Source organism: Corapipo altera, unplaced genomic scaffold, assembly GCF_003945725.1.
Source record: "Corapipo altera isolate COAL_440 unplaced genomic scaffold, ASM394572v1 23b, whole genome shotgun sequence".
In the NCBI taxonomy this organism is placed as follows: Eukaryota; Metazoa; Chordata; class Aves; order Passeriformes; family Pipridae; genus Corapipo; species Corapipo altera.
This window is the reverse complement of record NW_020884885.1, coordinates 15393277-15414752: the sequence shown is the minus strand read 5'-3', so window position 1 is coordinate 15414752 and position 21476 is coordinate 15393277. Positions and strand designations below refer to the sequence as shown.

At 45.6% G+C, this 21476-nt stretch overlaps 1 protein-coding gene across 5 annotated transcripts in view; it reads right to left on the bottom strand.

Moving 5' to 3' along the window:
- Positions 1 to 21476, bottom strand: part of LOC113946677 (USP6 N-terminal-like protein) — a 77708-nt gene that overhangs the window by 16793 nt on the left and 39439 nt on the right. For 3 of the 5 annotated variants that reach the window (XM_027642308.1, XM_027642307.1, XM_027642309.1), the window contains 5 exons: positions 15643 to 15937; positions 10627 to 10700; positions 10018 to 10103; positions 9267 to 9306; positions 8473 to 8553 (listed from right to left, as the gene is read on the bottom strand). In XM_027642308.1, the coding sequence (XP_027498109.1) occupies positions 8473 to 8553; positions 9267 to 9306; positions 10018 to 10103; positions 10627 to 10692 (273 nt within the window). In that variant the 5' untranslated portion in view covers positions 10693 to 10700; positions 15643 to 15937. Of the gene's footprint in view, positions 1 to 8472; positions 8554 to 9266; positions 9307 to 10017; positions 10104 to 10626; positions 10701 to 11485; positions 11510 to 13061; positions 13094 to 15642; positions 15938 to 21476 lie in introns of those variants that run through there. The other 2 variants (XM_027642310.1, XM_027642311.1) reach the window with 2 other exon arrangements.

The window sequence follows — 21476 nt, the reverse complement described above, 5'->3', positions numbered from 1 at the left end:
TCTGATGGATGAGCTGACTACCTACATCCACTGAAGACAACTACTCAGTCAAAATCATAGAATCACGGTACCTTAGAACAGTTCGGGTTGGAAGGGACCTTACAGATCATCTATTTCCAACATCTGTTTCCTGCTATGGGCAGGGACACCTTCCACTACACCGGGTCGCTCATAGCCCCATCCAACCTGGCTTTGAACAGTTCCAGAGGTGGGGCAGCCACAGCTTCTCTAGGCAATCTGTGCCAGTGCCTCACCACTCTCACAGTAAAGAATTTCTTCCTAACATCTAATCTAAACCTGCCCTCTTTTAGTTTAAAACTGTTCCCTCTTGTCCTATCACTATCTTCCCATGTAAAAAGTAGCTCTCCCTCTTTTTTTATAAGCCCCTTTTAAGTACTGGAAGGCCACTAAGAGTTCTCCCTGGAGCCTTCTCTTCTTCAGGCTGCACAACCTAGCTATCTCAACCTGTCTTCAGTGGACAGTTAGGAAGCATTGCTCCTGAGCTTGGGGGAGGCAACCCCTGAATATCAGCCAGCTTCCTGGGACGCCTCTTCCCTCCAGGGCTTTATCCCATGGTACTCTACCAAGCAGATCCTTGAAGAAGACAAAGTCTGTTCTCCTGAAATCCAAGGTAGTGAGCCTGTGCATCCTCCTTGCTGCCCTAAGGATCTTGAACTCCAGCATTTCATGGCCGCTGCAGCCAAGGCTGCCCTTGAGCTTCACATTCTCCACCAGCCCCTCCCTGTTGGTGAGAACAAGGTCCAGCATAGCATCTTCTCCTCGTTGGCTCCTCTGTCACTTGGAGAAGGAAGCTATCATCAATGCATTCCTCCCATATTGCTTATGCCCTGCTGTGCTGTCCCTCCAGCAGATATTGGGGTGGCTGACGCCCCCCATGGGGACCAGAGCTCACGAACATGAGGCTGCTCCTGTCTCCAGGGCCTCATGTGCTCAGTCTTCCTGGTTGGGTGGCCTGTAGCTAACTCCCACTAAAACAACACTTTGTCCCTGTCCTCCCTTTAATCCTGACCCACAAGCTCTCTGCTCCTTGTCCATTTCCAAGCAGAGCTCCATGCACTCCTCACTGACACAGTGTGACACCCACTCCTCATCTCCCCTGCCTCTCCTTCCTAAAGAGCCTGCATCCTTCCATTCCAATGTTCCGCTCCAGTTACAGAAGCCACCCCACCATGTCTCCATGATGCCAATAGGATCATAGCCCTGCAGGCATGCTTGCCCTTGGACTCATCTTCAAAGACCATCCTTGGTTCTGAAGCCTTTGATCTGACCTGGCATAGCTGTTCTCATCTAGATGCTTGGGGACTGACAGAAAACCACATTTTTCCTTGGAGAGGAGAGCCCTCACCATGAGAGCCACAAAGATGTGTCCACAGCAGCTTCACAGCTTGACAAATGGCAAAGCAGATTGCAGGCTACACCAAGGGCTCTCCCCTGAACATGCAGGGCACTCACCAGGCAAAGAGGGGGATTGGGGACAAACATGCACATGTTCACTTCATCTCACAGATGCTTCTTTCCTTCTTGCCATAAAGCCCTTTCTCTCTAAAGAGACCATTAAATTTCAATGTAAAATGGAAAGAAAAAAAAAGCTTTTGTTCCATTGCTGACTTCTTCCATTAAAAGAAAATGCTTTGTAAAAAAGAAAAAAAGCTCCATTTTGGAGTATTTTCCACTCTTTCATTTATCCCACCCGTGAAACGCCTTGCAGCTGCAGCACAAAACCAACTGCAGCACTCCTCCAGGCTCCTGAGGACCTGCAGCACATGCCCAACCTCCAGCCGTGGAGGGTATTTATATTGTGACATGGTGCTCCCTCAGAACCAGACAATCCCTTGGGAGGGGACAGAGGTGCTGGATTTTCAGTCATGGGAATGAGCTCAAGGCTGAGCAGAGCAGCACCCAACCAGGCAATCAGCTTGAGCTACTGTCACTGCCTGGTACAAAATGCACCTGCCCATCTTCAAAATCCCTCTTTTTTTTTCCAAAGGTTGTTCTGCTTCATGCAATCCAGGCTGATGCAAGAGAAGGCCTGCAATTGACAGGGAAACATTGAGATCCTAGTAGAAGGTTTTCTGGACGTGGGCCTGCTGCACTGTCTTTGCATCTCTTACACCAAGGTGAACATCTGCTCTTGCTACCTTTCCTTTTTGACCCACCTCACACCATTGCCTTTTTTATTTCCAACTTCACTTTTTAAAGCCAACTTTTCACAAAGATATAAGGACCATAACCACAGCACTACGCTGGCTTGCAGCCTCTGTAGCACAGACCCACGCCCCTCATTTTGTTCCTGTCTGCACAGCAGCACTGTGCCTACCCAGGGCAAAACCCAGCAATGGGCTGAAGAGTCAGGACAAGATGAGGCAAGACAGGAGGTGGAGTTCAAGCAGACAGGCTAGGTGAGAGCAAAGAATTAACACCACTATCCCAACCAAAATAGTATATAAACCAGCTCTGTAGCAAATGTCAAGATCACCATGTAGTACTAGGAGAACTAGATGTGTGTGAGAATGCTTTTCCACCCCGTTATGATAAATATTTCAGTATTTCTGCTGACACAGGAAGTGTCAGTGTAATGTATCATGATCCTGTAAGTGTAATTCACATTCAACATTCAAAACCCCATTCTCTGTACTTCCCAAATGCTTGCTTTGCCCAAATGCTGCTTAGCACCAGCTTTGAAGGTCCAATATACAGGCAGGACCAAATCCTACAGAAATCCTTTACCAGATCGTGCCCTCCCCTCTGTCTACATCAAGAGCTGCCCCCTAAAAGGCAACCTCAATAGTGAGACACACCCTTAGAAGGCCATCATCCTGCTCAACAGTATTCCGCATTTTAAGAGGGACATCACTAATTCACCATCTGCACATCCAGGGGAGTTGGTTCTGCTCGTCCAAGCTCACGTGGGGAGGTGCTTCTGAGGACAGCAAACCTTCACACCATGCAGGACAGCTTCATCCCCACAGGTGAAAGACCCAACTCCTGAGAGGAAATGAAGGATGAAAGAAGTGCAACGCATCAAGAGACACAAAGGTGAACCAGATCCCCAAAGTAGTAATGGTAAGGCACCCATGAAAGCCTGGCTCCTGCAAGCACTCATGCCTTCCTGAAGCAAAAGCAGAGGTGGGATCAAGAAACTGGAGTATGAACCAATTCTGATAAAAACACCGATTCAGAAAAAATTATTTATTTCCAATGGATTAGGAGAGACTGACTGACAGCTGCCAGGGTAGGTGATGCTTAGCTCTGTGGGAAGAAAATAATTTTGTTTTGAATTCCCAGAGCTGGAATTGCTGTACTTTAATGAGTGCAACCCTCAGTGGCATATAGTAAATGTCTCTAATGATTTTCTTTGCACAAGTGTGGAAGGAACAGGAAAGTTACAAAACATGCTGAGATGACACTGAACTGAAATGCCTTCATGTTATTTATTCAAGGGCTTTCCTCCTCCCACCGCCTCCAGACATGAAAGTGATAAAACCTTGGAGCTGTGAGTCACGCAGAGGAAAAATGAGCAACTTTTGTGCACTGTGAAACTTAAAGGAAAACAGGGAAGTTACTATTACAAGCAGCATTTACGCTGGGATGAAGTGACAGAGGTAAGGCATCAGGTGATGACAATTCCTGTTTCATGTGAGAATCAAAACCAACTCTAAGGTCACAATCTTTGATCTCTTATGGACTGCTCAGCCCTTATAGATGGGAAGGGAGCAACTAGATCACATGCTATGCAGACTGACTGACCAACGCAGGGCAGGAAGAATGGACATCGTCCTGCTCCACAAATGGGGCTGCTGGTGGTCAAAGCAATAGTTCAAGACACTGTTCAGAAAAGCCATGTCAGCCAAGGACTGAACCCACAGTGTTTAAAACCTGCTCCAGATTTTATCATAGGATCATCTTCCCTCTCTAGGGTTTAGCATACAAAGGTTGTGGCACAGAGGCCATCACCACCCCATCCTTATCTCTCCCTTCCACATGTATTTTCTTTCTGGTAATTGGGATGGGGAAGACTATAGAAGTATGGACCTGAGCTCCATCTTCCTGCATCAGAAATCTCCTCTGAGAAGTACCCAACCAAGTACTCCAGGTCTTTAACTAGAAGAGTGGAGTTACTGCCTTTAAAGACAGAATATGTTTTTGCAGTAGTTAAGACACTGCAGTTAAAAAGGGGTTGGGAGATGTGGGTTGGTTTTTAAAGCAGAATATACACATTGCAGTTCACTTTCACACTTTGCAGTCTGTCACTGTTAGCTTCTCAGCCTTGTGCATGCCTCACCAGGAAGAGACTGCAGGAGCAATGCCCAAATCTCGGGTATGTGTGGTGATATCCCTTTCAAGCCTCTTTCTATACCCACATACATCTCCAACACCCTGAAGTGTGGGGAAGCCCCCCTTCCTAAATTCCTTTAGGGCTCAAAGAGTGATTCTTCTGAAGAGGAAAGACTTCTTCACATCCTCTACCAATGACGCACCAGGGGAAATGAGCAATGAAGATTTTCACCACCACCATGACAACCATCATCCCAGAGAAGAGGATTTCTTTTTTGTACCACAAAGCCAGCTGACTGCACAAAGACGACTGACTGATGATGTGGCTGTGCAAGACACTTGGCAGATGGGACGTCACTGCACATGGCTTTTTTTCCATACAGATAATGACTACTCCCAACTCAGCTGCTGTGCCTGCAGCTGGAGCCTATGCAGCTATGCCAGATGAGGTGCCACCAGGTCTGCAGGGGCTCCAGCAGCAAAGCAGGGGCAAATTTAAATCCTCGAGCTGATGGGCTGTGGGTAGGCATTTACCTTTACTGCCTGGGCTACCTTTGGAGGAGAGAAAAATGCAACCTGCTCTTCCAAAATGGAAAAAAAAAAAAGGCAGGCGAAGCCACCCTGCAGCTCCCAGATGCAACCCCCTTTCTTTCCCATAGCATTTGCACGCAGGAGACCTGACTTCAACCAACCCTGACATGACAAACATCTGCTGGCCCTCCCTGGCATTAGCAGACTATTTGCTCCTAGAGGTCTGTGTCAGTCCATACAGATCCCCAATTCATCCTAAACTGCTTTGCTGGCATGCACTGGATTAAGTGCCCTGCACTCCCGTGACCTTAGCAGAGACCAGGCTACCCCCATGCACAAAGGCAGGCTTTGCCTAAAAACCAGACATCTCTGACCAAAGACATCCCTTTTTAATGGTCCCATCCCACATGGACAGCAATAAGACACAGCTTGCAAATGATGCAGATGTCATATCCTCTCCCTACGACCGATACTTCTGGCTGAAATCCATCTATTTCAGGGCTACGACGAATAAATTATCCCACTGTTGGAGCACACACAGCAGAGCCTTTTTTCTCTGCAAAACTGTGCTGCCTGAACTGTTATATTTTTACATGCACCAGCTACTTCCTAATCTTCCCAAGCAGAATCAGGTTGAGATTTAAACCTGGGTTCAAACCAGAAGTGAAGAAGACCAAGACCACCCGACCCTCTCTGTGCTGAACCCAGAGTAACACAATTTAGCACTTCTTTGCAAGTTTGACATAGCTTAACTCTGCAAAACAGTGTGGTCCTTTCATGGACTCCTTTATTTTTGTGCCCTTTCCCTTGTGGAAGTGCAGCCAGAAAAAAGCACTATTGCATCATTCTAACCCCACCCATGTGAGGAATTGTGCTGGTGTCACTTTTTGCTGATGTTGCTACTGAAATTAAATCATGTCGCTACAAAATGTGTCGAGAAGAGACATGGAGACAAATCTGAAGTGATAATGAGCACAGGGAGCCTCAGGACATCACTTTAATTAAGATAATCCTATTTGTTTCTCATCCTGAAACAGGTTATGCCAGAAATTATTTTAGGCATAGTCAGGCCATTCTGGGCTAGGAACTGTAAAGGTCCTCCTCTTTTTTTCACCCTGATTTCCTATAATCTGTGACAGCCACAAGACCCAGACTGCAACCAGCAGCACACAGGGATGCACACTGGCTGCAGGTAAGGGAACAGGAAGCAATGGCTCATGCCAGGGGTCTGTTTTCTTGCCCACTGATGGGTAGCTGCTTTGGAGTTAACACCCTGGATGGGTACAAAACTTCCCTTCTCCTGCGGACGTTTCACAACACAGAGACTGAGACAACAACCTAAGCCCTGACTGGGTACAAAGATGCTGCAAAACACAGTGGCCTGCTTGGTAAGTCCCTCTTCATCAAGCACTCAATATGATCAGATGTCTGCCAGCTCCAGCATATGAACTGGAACTCAAAAGGTTTGCCCTGAAGTCCAGAAAGTCCTAGCCTGGAAAATAAGACAGGTTTCTACATCATTCATGCAGTCAAAGTCAGGGCAATTTCTCCGTGAAACTGCTTGTCGTTCCTGCAACAAGATTTTTTTCCTTCTAATAAAGCACAGTGTATCAAAATGAACATCAAAGGGAAGATTCCTGTCTTCAGTAAGAGGAATTTTTCAAAGACGACATCCTAGTCATTGTTAAAATAACACGGAGCTGCTGTCTTGTGACACTCTGGTTTCTATCATGTCAGCAAAGTGGCAAAGACAAACCTGAAGAAAACGTGTAAGGCAGATGTGTCAGCCTGAGTGCTCAGAGAGGGAACAAAACCAACCCACTCTGCTTTAGAAAAATCAGATCAAGGGCTTGTCAGATTTACTTTACTTAGAAAAGAAAACGTAGCCATCTCAAGGGCATGACTGTGATCCCAGCATAAGGTCCTTGAAATACCACAGCTGAACTGCATCCAGCCACTGTAGCAGGAATATCTGAGCAGCTTCCATGCTCCTGACATGAGAGCATGGGGTTGCTCATCTAGGTGAAGGGTACAACCTAATTTTACTATTTTTTTAAAAGCACTTTTTTTGTGCCTCTCAGGGTCTGTGTGGCTGCTACAGACCTCCCTGCTTGCACTTGTCTTGGCACAAGGCAGCAGGGTGTTAGCCTGGACAGGACTGAAACCAAAGCTCCTTTCTACTCTTGGGTCACCAGACTGCTCCTTTCCCTGCTTGGGGCCAAGTACTGCTTCTCTGTCTGCTGGGAGAGGGGACAGCCATTTCCAGTCTCCCAGCATGAAGACAATGCCATCTCTGTGCCCAAGAGTCATCGACCATTTACAAGCTGTTATAAATAACATCCTTTATTCTACTACAAGAGCTCTGTGATTTTCCGACCCAAAGACCCTCAAACCCCACTTGCCGCTCCAAGCCTTCGCCATCCAGCAGACCTGAGTGACGTCAGCCACAGTGTGCTTAACACACCCACTAATTATTAAAGTAAATCCAAGATAGATGGGGATCACTACTGCTCTACACCCCTCATGCCAGATTCTGCCTGTCCCCACTGGCTGACCCAGGGAAGCCAAGGTGTGCATTATTACTCGCCCCCAACATCCTCCAGGACCCAAAGGAATTCCCTGCACTCTGCTGGAATTCAGTGGTTTACCCACAAGGCCACTAAACTAAACAATTAGTGCTAACTTCTAATCAGGAAAAAAACAAGCCATAGGAGAGCCTCTAATTTTGCCTGTGGAGCAGCACCAATGAACCAAATAATTAGAACCACCCTGAAGTAAACAAAAAGACTTAAAAGTCCCAAGCCCATCTACACCCCATCCCTGCTCTAATGAAGATGATTTTGGTTTTGTTTTGTTTTTTTTTTTTTTAAAAAAGGATGAGACTACAGCTGGGTGAACCAGACATCCCTCCTGATGGCTGGGCAAGGAGGATGCTCTGCTCGACATTATCCCTACAGCTACGCAAATATTCTCATCTGAGACATTTCTCTCTGTGTAACCCTATTAACCAAGCCCAAATTTCTCCCAAGGACTCTCAGTGGGAGCTAAAGCAATCTAGACAAACACCTCACTCCTCCTGCTAAACATGAAGGCTATCTCCATCCTTGATTTTCACACACAGGTGGACACAAATCTAACACTTAAGTGGCTTTTCACAGGCACAGCTAGGAGCAAAATATGAAATCCAGGTGATGCTCTACACAAATAATTCTTCCTCCAAGGAGAATTACAAGGAACATCAATTGGACTGTATCAGTCACATCTCCCACATCATTCCCAGGAGGTGGAGACACAGAAGCAACCTGTGGCGTGCACTGCCCTCTGCTCTCACTGGGCAAGGACCCAGCTGGGCACACAAATATCTCTGCTGTGCTCGTGTTTGCACAGGGAAGCAGAAGTGCAAACCCATCAGCAGCGTTTAGGAAACCCTTTTTAAAACCATGTAAGGTTTTAAACAGGACTTTTCCCTCAACTGGTAACCCAGCAATTTCAAGGAAAGGTTTAAAATATTAAAGACTAATGAGTAGAATTAGGCACCGTTCCAGTGATCTCTGGTTTCTCTATCAACTTTTTGAAAGCCTGACTCATCATAAGGATGCATCAGACCCGCCCTTCCAGACACATGCTCTTTCTTTTCCTCCTTACCTTATCACTGTTTCTGTATTTGCCCCATTTCTTCAGCATCTTAAGCCACTTGTCCACACGTTCAATTTCCTGCTGTTTTTGCTGGTGGAGGGAAGAGAAGACAAATTTAAGAAAAAAAAGCCCCAGAAGATAACTCCTGAAAACACAAAACTTTGTTCTCTTAGATTTAAACTTCTATGCAAGACTTCACATTAGAGATGGGAATAATCCACTGCTGCTTGCAGAAACTGATAATTTCGACCCATGGTAATTAAAAGCAGCATTGGTAAAAATGACAAGACACACAGGCTTAACATAGAGAAAGCATTTCCAAGAGGACTATTCCTTGACAATAAAAATACTTGCAGGTTCAGCTAGCCTCAAACTGTATCACTGTATCAGACTGGTAGAAACATGATGCTGCTGAGTCCTTGTTAGTAGGATCCTAACAGAGGACATGCTTTCATCTCAGGGGAGATGAGGATGGAGATGACCTCTTTCCCCTGCACATGCAGTCCCCTTTTCAAGCCACAGTTGCTGAGCACTGTGGTAAAGCAGAGGGAAAAGCCCAAAATTGCTTGAAAAGGTGCTTTTTCAGTGCAGCGTGGAGGAAGAGATGCCTGACCCAGGAAAATAAAAGCTCCAACAGCTGGGCATCGTGCAGAGTTCCCACCTCCGGGCAAGCAGCAGTGACCAGTGGGTGCTGGCCGCCTGCTTCGCTCTCACTTGCACACTCGTTTCCTCAAAAAACATTCCCTCCCCAGATGGTGTGATAAGGATGCCACATCCATGATGACTGAGCTGGCAGCTCTCACCTTCTCCTCCAAGGCGGTGCGGGTTGGCAGCTCCTGCTCACTGGAAAAGCAAGGGGTCACTGGTTACTTTGTGGACAAGAAACCCCACTACCCAACAGGAGCTCCTGGGGGGTAATCAAGCACTGGACATAACTGGAAATCCTGGGGGTATAGCTCCTCTTCAATACACACATCATTAGCAATTTAAAGTGTGTGGAAGTAGAATTTCTGGACAGCAATTTCTTCAAACCCCACTCCTACACACAGAAGGCCTACTATTATAACTTTTGTCACATTTGGAATAAAAATAGTTCTTTTAAGTATTCTTCCCAGGCACAGGGTGTGCATCTAATTCATCTGTGCCTTGCTTCGGATGGGGATTTCCTAAGGGAACCAAAGATGATCAGATATCTCGTCTCTTCCTATATCTCCCTGAATTGTTAGGTGCAAACACAAGAGCCTCTCCCTCTGTGACAGACTGTGGTCCTTCACGGAGGCACAGGAGCACCAGAGTGCACCTTCTAATGCCAGGTTTGTGATAGGAAACCATTTCTGAGCCTCACCTCAGAGCAGATTCAAAGCATCAGAGTGTTTGAACATGCACCGTTGAGGAAGGAGGCCCATCTCATCTTTCCTCCTGCATTTGGGATTGATCAAGCCAACCCACAGAGCAGCTTATAAGAACGATGTCATGCTTGTCATGCTTGGTGCAGAAGGATGGCCCACACACATACACAGGTCAGAGGAGACAGGACTGGGCAGGAGGACTTACTGCAGGAATCCAAACCGGTCTGTAACTTTATACAGGGTGAAATCAGCATCTTCCCAGTGGTCAATCGGAGCTCCTTCCTGTCTGCCCTGAAAGCAGAAAGGACATTTGTGAGCTGGTCCCAGCATCAGGAATCACCTCATCCCACTCCCAAAGCCCATATCCCTCTCTCCCTGCATGCTAAAAGGCACAGAGCAAGAAATGCAAAACCTGTGCTAAAGAGACAAATACAACACAGGCAAGAGAAAAATGGGCAAGCTCAGCCTATCTAGCATTCCATGCATGCCTCTGCTACAGGCTGGGAAGGGCTGTACATCAGAGAAACCAGTGCTGTCAGGCACAAGCTGTCCTGATGTTAAGGGAGCACTGAAGCAGTAGAAGCCCAGCACCTTTCGGGATCTATACTGAGCACACAGGGGATCGTCAAGAAACTCCATGGATGTAGTGAAAGGAGATGTGCAGGTAGAAGAATGCAGGGAGAGCTGGCATGAAGCCTGATGGTATATGGGTTACTGGGGCAATGTCTGCAGGGAAGCAATTCTTATTTGAAGCATTCCTATCTACTAGTTTCAGCCTTAGCCAGTAGGCTGGGGAGAGACCTGAGGCTGATACCTTCTCATACTTGGCAACGATCTCTGCTTTTTCCTGGGCTATTAAAGACTCTATATCCTTCTTCATATCAGAAGCTGTAAGAAAAAAAAAAGGGGGAGGGAAGGAGATACATAAATGTGTAGACACCATGAGAAATACTATGAAATACATGAAAAGTGCTAATACAAAACATGTTTGCTGACAACTTTAGTTGCCATCCATATCACAAAGCTAAAATTAAGCTGAGGTTGAAAAGCTGCTGTACAAAGCATTTGCAGGGCTTGCCTGCACACAGTAGGACTGCCAGCTCCCTGCTCCCTGCATGAGGACACAACTGAATCTGAGCAAGGGGGAGGCTAAAGCCAGGCCACTGCAGGTCACATTACCCAAATCTTTGGACCATTGCAGCTCTCTAATGGATACCAGGAGCCATCCTGACCTCCCTTTAGGAGGAACAAGAAGGATTCTTGTCATTGGACAGCCTACCCCCAGCTTCTGATTGAAGCTGCATCTCAGCAGCGGTGCTTGCCACCAAAACAAGCCAGAGCAGCCAAAGGCGTCACACTTGGGATCTTCTGAAGGATGTGATCATTCCTTGAGGGGAAAAATCTGGGGGAGATATGATGAGCAAAAGCATCAGCACTCTCCAAGGTTCAGCCCACTTCTCCACACCTTCAGACATCTGCAAGAGATTATTTGTCTCATCTTAACAACTCCTTAATGCAACCTGCTTGTTGCCACATCTTTCAGGCATGATGGAGATGGCTGGGAGATCCATCTTTCCCTCATTGTTCATTTTGGAAGCAGTTGCCAGCAGTGTGATAGAGATATTATACCACATGCAACATAATCAGGGCTATCAGGACACCTCTTTAGTAACCTATTATCAGTCAACAGCACAGGCATGGCACCACTTGACACTAATCCCTACAGGCACTGGAAAAAAGCAAATTCTTCAAATTCATGACAGGAATGGGTGCATCTTTCCCCATTACTGACAATCAAAACAGAGCAAGAATGGAAATATTAAAGTGTATTTTGTTCTTTTATTTTTCCAAGCTGAAGCTCTTACTTCAAGCATGAACTTCGCTCAATACATTTTAATCACAGCTTAATTTTTCAAAGTAGCAAGATCTGAGTAACTGTCTCACAGTGTTATCTGATATATCTGCATCTCCTCCTTCTCCTGTGAAGTTTAACTTAAAGGCAATTCCACTCCCCCACTTCTGACACTGTTTTTTTGGTTGTTATGGGGCCAAAAAATTCAAATTATGTCCTTTATGTGCTGCTAAAAATACAAATATTCTGCAGGCTACAGGGAAAAAATAAACTGTACATCAAATTAAATGGGAAATTTTTCAAGACGTTTACAAAGTGAAAGTTATTCTGAACATCTATGACCACACTCTGTAACAGAATAACCAAAGGAAGAGCAACTTGGAGAGCAGCAAGAACACATATATTTTGGCATCCACCTCTGCAAAAGCCTCTCTGCAGCCAGAAACACCAGACTGGTGCAAACAAGCCAGTTTTGCATCTCATGCCTAGAGTATGCACATTTGTTTTCTCTTTCTACTATAATAGTACAAAAGTCCAAATTTAGGAAAAAACTTGAAAGCAGAGAAAATGGTTGATGGCAGTGGGAAGGATGGAGATGGCAAGTGGCTGCACCAGCCTCATCTGATCACAATACTGCTGCTTTGTGGAGTACAGAGACAGTGCTGTGCTCAGCTAGGTGATTTTCAAAGTACTCTAGAAAGGGAACAGAATATAGCTTAGTTCTGCAATAGCCTGTATTTAATATGGATTTTTTTTAAATTTCATTCTGCACATACTCAAACTCCAGAGTAGTTTGACACCATGAAGTTATATAGCATTTGCTTGAGGAAAATGACACCTTGTATACATGGAAACTACTGAGACATTTTGTTTTCCGAAGCATTTGAGGAAACACATCATTTTTTTCCTTGATATAAACAGGCTTCCTATAAAAAGAAACAGGTTGTACCTGCCATGCTTCTCCATATACCTATATATGACTACATACTTTCTTTTTTTTTGTAATACCACTCAAATTATTTTCTCAAGCCTGACACCAAATTTTCTCCCACCAGTACTGTATTTTCCTAGCAAACAGATTTTTTTTCCACAACAAACACACAAGATGAAGTTGCTATGAACAGGAATGGTAAGAAAATGTGAACAGTGCAAAAATGGTATTACATAAATTTACTGGGACATCAGCAACAGAAAGCTCCAAGCCACGCACACTTAAATTCAACTGGGAAACAAAGTTATCGAGTAGTTCCTTTTAAAAAGGACAAGTTGAAAACACCCACAATCTGTCATCTCACAATAAAACTTGCAGTTTCCAGTTTACAATTTAAGGAAGTAAAAATTAATCCCAGCAAGAGTAAGCCTAAAGATGCTTAATGAAAATGCATATTACTACCTACCTGCACTGAAAACTATATAGCCATCGGTAAACCTGAAACAAAATACCAAATTTTTGGATGAAAACAACTTTCCTGAAATTAATTCACCAGCTGGGATCTCAAATACTGGCAGTGGGAAGAAGGTGACTGCATCAAAAATCCAAGACTTGGTGTATGTTCTCCACAAAGCGGATTTACTGTTATAACCTTCCCCATATTTTTCCAGTCAAATCTGCCGAGCTCCCATTACCCCACATGAGGTGGTACCCAGTGGGACCAGCCTGGCTAGGAGCATGGGAACCTCTGCCCAGCAGTCACCCAGGCCATTGCTGCAACCCTGCTCGCTGCCCAGATGAAGAACCAAACTCTTCCCATGGCCCAGCAACAGTGCTCTCTGTGACACAGCCCAGGACACACACACACGTCCCCTGCCACCCCCAGTCATGACTCTATCTCTCATGCTTATAAGTCCATTAACAATTGCCCTGCCAGTACTTGCATCAAGTGTCACTTGGCAGAAGGGCTTTTGAAAATGAAAATATCAGTAAAATCTCTTTTTAGGAAGCATAGCATAGCAACATGTTCTCAATCTTGGGCTGGATTTGAGGATATTCTGGAATCCAATTTTTAAATTTTTTGTACTGTAAAACAGCATTTACTCAAGCTATTTAAGATTAAGACTGCCTCTTTTTGTTATTTGGCAGGAGATCATTGAAAAAGGAGAAATGGTTTTAGGCGAATGTGTTCACATTCTGAATGTGCCCATTTAACTTTAAATAGAGAGTGCTGCTAGGAGAAGAAAAAAGCAGCGCATTTTGACACACTGTACTTCACCATCATTCTGGCCTCTATCAGACTGAAACTACTGCTGTGGAATAAAGTAAAAAAGGTACATACTTACTACAACCACATCCACCACTGCTGAAACTCAACAAGTCGCTGTTCCTGTTTCATGTTCTATTTTAAAAGAACATTTTAACACAGCATTTTATGTCTTCAGCCATCTATGTTATAAGCCTACAATTTTTCCTTTAGAGAATAGTTTTAAAGGAAAGGCTTATGCATCTATGCAAATGAAAATGCTTATACAACATCTGCTAAGAGGTGAGACCCTCTTGAGACACAACTGCAGTCTGCAACACTTCCCAGCAAAGCACTGCTTTCACTTCTAAAGCCAGTATTAGTTGTAAGGTGACTCGTGCACTTGCACGCCATGGAATAAACTTGGGCATGCGAAGCAGTACAAGGGGCTAAAAATCCCTATCATGGCTTTTTTAAGTGCATGAAATGCACCTTGACACCCTTCAAACCACACAGACTCATGGCTTGGAGCAAACTGCCCATCCTGGTTGCCTGGTAAAATTTACTGGGCATAGGCAGCAGCTGCAAGCCAAGGGGGGCTGTCACCAGAGGCTCTTCTCCCATATGCTTAAAGCCTTTCAGAAGCAAAGCTGTGGGTTTACACCACTGCACGTACCCACCAAGCACAGCCAAAATGAGCACAGCTTTTGGACTGCTTCAACTGCATCACCATGGCCCAAGGAAACCCTAGAGCTTCCCAAGACATCCAGGAGGGGCTGTGGGCTGTTGCAGACAGGCGCTGGCATGCATGGCTGTGTGCCCTGTGCCTCAGAGGTGAGGGGGAAGTGATGGCCACAGGCTCCTGACTGCAGGCAGAGCTTCTGCTTCGTGAGAACCAGCCCCCACATGAAAGTCAAGCTGCTCCTGAGGTCTTGGTATAAGACTGACCAGCATCTCCACCTCCAGTGTTGCTGCTGCTACAGTATTTTTTTTACTAGAAACCCAATTTCTATTCCAAAATGGACAACACACTCAATGTGCTTGCATCGAGCATGTCTGCTGATCCCCATCTGCAGCCCCTCTCTCACTAACAAACCCAGACTGCAAACATCCTGGCCAGACACCGAATTCAAAACAACGTATCACTGGTCTGTGCATCACCAACCTTAGCCCAAACCTGGCACACGCTAAAACCCTGCTACTGGAACAGAAATCAAGACCTGCACTCACAAAGTGAATTATGACTTCAGGAATGAAATTACTATCAAGCAGGATGAACCAAGATACAGGACATCCTGTTTGCATGTTTATTTCCTTGACTACAATCCAAGAGCACACAAGAAAGCTTTTTTGTTTGTTTGAAGAGCATAAGGAGCACTAGCTGAATTGCAGGGCGGTTTATGTTTTAACTGTCTTGGGGGTCTTTGAAAATGACTGCACATAGATCACTTTAGATGAATCACAGATGTGTAACAGAAAATTCAAATGAGCTCCTGTCCTAGTAAACTTGTATTGTGTCTGAAACTGCACAGGATGCTGTGCTGGATAAAAACACAGTCACATCCTACAGCAGAGGTACTGGGAACACCCAAGGGAGAACTGCAACTCACTTTGATGGCATCAGCAATATCCCAACAAATCAGGGGATTCAGTATCACTGCAGATGAGATCCTGATGATTTATTAGCATGTGTACCCACAGCACACAATGGCTCTCAGGGCGATTCTCATCTGCTCCAGAACCAGTCTGTGAGTTCAGAGAAGACAGTATGAAAATACAGCCCAGCTCCAAGCTCCCTTACCTGAGCGTTGTATCAGGTGCCGAGATGCATCAGCTCAGCTGGAGTTGTCCACTCCCCTGCGGGCATCTACCTGGCAGGAGCCAGCTGTCCCTGTTGTGGGGTGGTGAGGATCCCCAGCAGCCACAGTGCACTGGTCAAACGCCCTTCGGCTCACTCGTGCTGCCCCAGCTCTGTGCAGTGGCTCTCCTCCTCCACCCTCCGCGTCTCTGGCATGTGAGAGCTCACTGTAGGTGGCTGGGAGAAAAGGCAAGGCAGGAGGCAATCCACATGGGTGCTCTCTTGTCCCCCAGGCTCACTGCAAAGGGAATAAGAAGTTAGTAAGCTTTACAGTTCTGGCATGATGAAGGCTTGATCCTTTACCAGAACAGGGGTCTTTCCACATGGAGGAAAAGGCAGGTCCCACTGGAGCAGGTAGCAAGAGCCTGGTGGGGAGGGAACAGCCTGTAACAACAGGGGACCCAATGGCAGAAGGTAAACTACGCTCATCTGCGTTGCAAAAAAAACCCCTGGTGTGGTTTTCCTGGCCATTTTCTGGCCTGGTTGAGTGCCAAGGGATAGAGGGGTTTCCCCTGCAGGTCTGAGAATCCAGCACACCTTTGTACCAGCAGGCACGTTGTACCAGCAACTCAGCAAGCGAATATGCCCCCAGTCTAAGTCAAAGGCACAGTATTACACCCAATTTCAGCTGATCTAAGAGCATGTTGCCACCAAGAAGGGCTGCAATGGAGGGTCCAGGCCATTCCTGTGGACTTTGGTCAGGTTAAGACCATCAATACAACATCATTGACTCGCATGGCAGAAGAGCTGGCACTGGCCGTGCCACCTGAACCACCTCCCAGACCTTGCAGCTCCTACCTGATACATCCAAACAGCTAACACAGTTCAAAGGACACCAGAGCCCAACATACAGCTATTGTTTACAAAAAACCCCAAGGTTTTAGTTCTCACTTTCAGCAATTCAGAGAAGCAAAGCACTAGTTTCACAAGTGCGAACTCAAGACACCACCCCAAAGCACGATGCTCTGTTTGCAACCAGCAAGCACCAGGAGAGGAAGCACAGCTCACTGTCATGAGCAGCCACTTGAACAACAAATCCCCCACACAAGCACCTGTGAATGGAGCTATCCCCACACTCCTGGGCGGCCCTGTACTGAATTTCCCTGTTGTCACCCCTCCAGCACCCAGATACAACAACTTGGAGACCCCAGAGTGCAGAAGACCTTGCACTCTTTCTGTCTAGAGGTGGCCACCTTTAAAAACAAACAACCCATAACACACATTACATTTTATGTAAGTGATCACTGAGTAGGTTATAATGTGGCTTAAATGCATTATAATGCAGATTACACACATTTCCCTCTATTCTCCCAATTTGCACCAAGTTTTTACAGTACAATGGTAAGCTGTGATCACAAGATAATAATACTTTGTCAATAGACTATGGCAGTATCAAGAAACCCAAATACATTGGCCAAGTCTTCTAGTTATAGAAATAACTAAAACCATGTAAGATTGCAATTACATGCCATCCCATCCACTCATCATAACCAGCATGACAGTAAATAAAACCTCAACCCTCTCCCCACCATCCTTCTTCCTGTGCTCCCAGTACTTACGTCTCGCTCTCATTTTCACACACATTTTTGGTGCTGTGCCTTGGCAGTCAGGTTAAGATCTTCCGCCCAAGGATGGAGATGGGAGGAGAGAAGCAAGAGGGCTAATACAGGGACTTGCTCTCCTCCCTGCTTACACTCAGTAAGCCCAGCCTTAAGTGCTTCTGCACAGCTCAGCTGTTGCAATGTCAGAAGATGCAGCTTTAGACGTAAGCTAAACCCTCCGAGCAGAGCAGTGAGTCTATAAGCAATTCTTTGTCAGCTTCTATTTTTAGACCTCACAGGGAATAAAAGAGCATCCAAACACTTTTTAAGCTCTTTGTAACATGAACTCATCTTCTACAGACAATGACAGCAAAAAAAGCCAAACAGAAGACCGCACAAAAATCCCAAGACGCATGAATTATTTTTTTAAAGCATCATTATTTAAATAATTTTTCATTTTAAAAAAAGAAGTAAACTGAAGAATGTAAAAGTCCACATGCTGCTTTGGGAATTGAAGATTAATTTTCTCTCTGCACTCCCTCCTTCTTCCAGTGGCTATAAAAAGGCCAAAAAAAAAGCCAGAGGGAAAACAAAAAAAAACCTCTTTTTTCGGGTGATGCACTGACCTGGAAAGGAACTATATAAACACAGTGCTTAGGAACTGGCTTCTTCTGTCTGCTTAAGACTGTAAGAGCAGTTTACTTCTCTTTAACTATAAACTAAAGGATGCTACAATGATGGTCATTCTCCATTGGACATGCATTCCTCTTAAAATACTGTATTTTATTCCTTTCAGTAAATGTAGCAACACCAAGGGACACAATACTTTTCCTTTTTACCATCCCCACTGTCATTCTTGCCTCCAGCTATACTTGGCAATTTTGGGTAAGCTAAAGGTTCCTTTTGCATCTTCTTTTGCTATTTAAAACTTTTCCTGGTTTTAGCTTGGCAGGCACTGTCAGCTAGAGGCCACCCAAACCTAACACGTGCCCGAAGCAGCAGGGTGAGGACACGTGTCCTGTCCTGGCTGATACCCAAGATGTCACCCTGGGCACGGTGGAGCTAACAATGGTCCCTAGCCAAAACCCAAAGAACAAGGATGCAAACATAAGCTATCATGCTGCTGGCAACCTGTGCTCTCCTTGGCACAGACAGGCAGTACCTTTCTTAAAACACATACAAATAACAAATGTACCATTATACAAAGTCACTGGGACATCCAATGAAATAAAGGAGTAGGAAGTTAAAAATCTACGAACAAGATGCAGCTTGTCCATGAAAAACTTGTCCAAAATAACTATTAAGGGGAATGACTTATAGATATCTAAGCTGAGTTAAAGTGAGACTTATGCTCCTATGCTGACTGTGTAGGTCTTGCACTGCTTGCCAGAGCCCCTGGCTGCACCCCATTTTTAGGAGGGGAGGCAGCTTCAGCCATTAGGCTGACCCAGACTAATGCCCAGCCCCTAGGAAAATATGTGTTTTAAATTACATTCTCTGAGTACCACCCTCATTCCTTCAATCATTTTAACGAGTTTAATCAGCTCACACTGCCTCCAAATACAGAACCCTTGCAGTAAATTATTTGTACTTGGCAGCCTCTGCAGAGGACACTCCCTGATCATTTTGCTGGCAGTCCCCTGGACTTGCATTACTTTCCAACAGCATCTCTGGATGCTAATGGGCAAACTTTTGTTAACTTCTTTTCTACCAAAGCCCCATGTAAGTGTATCCAACAATAGAAAACTTCAGAGAAATAAGAAGTATTTGATCCGACACCAGAAAGGACTGAGAAAATATCTCTCAAAACTTTTTTACAGCCTTGAACTAGATGCTGGCTGTCTCAGATCACCTTCTTGTCTTGCATGTGCCTTAACATTGCTTCCGTGAGGATCTGTTCCATGATCTTTCCAGCCACAGAGGTGAGGCTCATTGGTCTGTAGTTCCCAGGGTGCTCCTTTCTACCCTTCTTAAAAATAGGAGTGATGTTTCCCTTTTCTCCAGTCACCATGAACTTTGCCCGACCACCGTGACTTTTCAAACATGATGGACAGTGGCCTGCCAACCACATCAGCCAGTTCCTTATGGATCCTGAGATGCATCTCATCAGGCCCCACAGACTCGTGCCTAAGCAGTTTCATCAGGTGGTCTCAAACCTGCTCTTTGCTTACAGTATGAGGGACTTCACTCCTCCAATCCCCCCCTGGAGGTTCAGGGACTTGAGAGATGTGGGAAGCCTGACTGCCAGTGAAGACCGAGGCAAAGGAATTGTTGAATACCTCAACCTCCTCCACGTCTTTTGTTACCAGTTCTCTCTTCTCATAATGGTTGTCTTGCCTTTGAGGAAATTTTTCACATAAGAAGTCCTCCCCTCTTCTCTTAGTAGAAAACATGTTCATAAAATCCAACCAGAGGTGAAGACTTAAGGCAGAGGTAATATTTCAGCTTATGAAATATACTCTGTTAAAAGCAGCTTGCCAGCTTACAAGTCAATATAAAAATAACTCAAAGATTCTTGGGTTCTTTTGATAATGTTGAAATCAACACCTGTGTCATTTGGTTAGGGCTCCAAAATACATTTTACAATTCACAGTGTGTTTGGCTGTTACCACTTTACTCTGGTCAGTGTAAAACTAGACCTGCCACTGGGGTTGAAAGATAGACAAGCAACTTCCCAGCCAGGGAAAATTAAATGGTACCGATGTTTTGGAGTAAGCCATATTACTGCAGCAACAGCTTCTGTACTGAAGTTATCAGTTCAATGAATTGATGCTCAGGGGATTGGTGAAAACACAGCTGGGCAGGTTGGTGTTGGATGCTGGTAAGAGTTAAGTGTGGAAGAAGATGCAAACTTCCCAGTCCCCGGCAAAGCCCTAACGCTGGTAGCAGGCAGCTGGTGAGGTGCCATGCCAGGCAGTGTGACAAGGGCTAAGCAGCATCAGCTCCCTATCATCAGCACAGCCAAACCAGTGCTCCTGAAACTGTGGCTTGACCCACCCCCAGCCAACCACAACCCCATGCAAGTGTGGCACACATCTCTCTCTGACTGCAGCTGGGAGTGCCCGGTCCCAGAGCAATGCCTTGCAGGTCCCCCATGCAGGGATGTAAACAGCTGGTGCCTCTGCATGGGAGCTTGGGGGATAAAAGGAGTCTTATCTCCTCCTCCACCAGCCCCACGTTCACCCCAAAGACCCCAACACCACTTTTTTGCTTGCAAACATACCCTCAGCACTTGAGAAATTTCCTAATTAGCTAAACGCCACTCTGCAGGCTTGGCAAGGATTGCTGACATCACCACACTGCCATCCCGCAGGTTTTACCACAATGGCAGTGCTTTCCCCCAACCCTCAGCAGCGAGGTCGAGCCCCCAGAACGCACGCCTCCATCAGGGAGATGGCAGAACACTGCCACGTAATAGTGTATACCCTAGCATCCCTAGGCAGTGTGAACCACAAATTCAGGTTTGCCAACTCAGTGTCTTCCTCACCCCTGGCTTGGAAACCACCTGTGATGCTGTGATCATCATGGGGAGGCATGAATTCAGCTTTGTTTATGAGGGGAGAACACCACACCTGAGCACATTATCTGGCTCAATCCTTATTTAACACCATAAAGGACTCAGGTGAAAGAGCAGCAAAATGAATGGCCTGAGCCAGCCCCCTGTTTGGAATCCAGCTCCATGTGGTGCATGGAGAGCCCCAAGCAGGTCCAGTGTGAACCTGAATCTACAGGTGCCTGCCACCGTGAAGCCCAGGACCCAAGGGGATGTACAACTGAGAGAGCCAGGTGACATGAGCAGACGTCAAACTAGATGCCACATTTGCATTTCTAGATTTTTCAGAGGCATTCAGTACCTTTAATCAAACATGCCTGCGGAAGCAACACAAGGAACTCCAGAAAAACCCATGCTCAGAACCGCAGTGGATCTATTACCTGCATTTACTGTTTTGCATGTCCTCAGCATTTCTGATGTGCATAATGGACTGCAATGGAAGTGGGATAAAAGCAAGTCAAAGGGGACCACAGCAGGCTCAAGTCTATTAATGGAAATGATTGAGAAGGGTTTCTCCAGTGAAAGCTGGAGCTTGCTTTGGGAAAGCTACAGTAAAAGCTAAAAACCCTCTTCTTGGACAAGATAAAAAGCAGAGGGAGAAATTAAGTACATGAGAACTTGTGACAGTGATATAAAGACAAGCATTTGGTACGATGGAGAGCCATGTAAGGCTGTACAGAAAA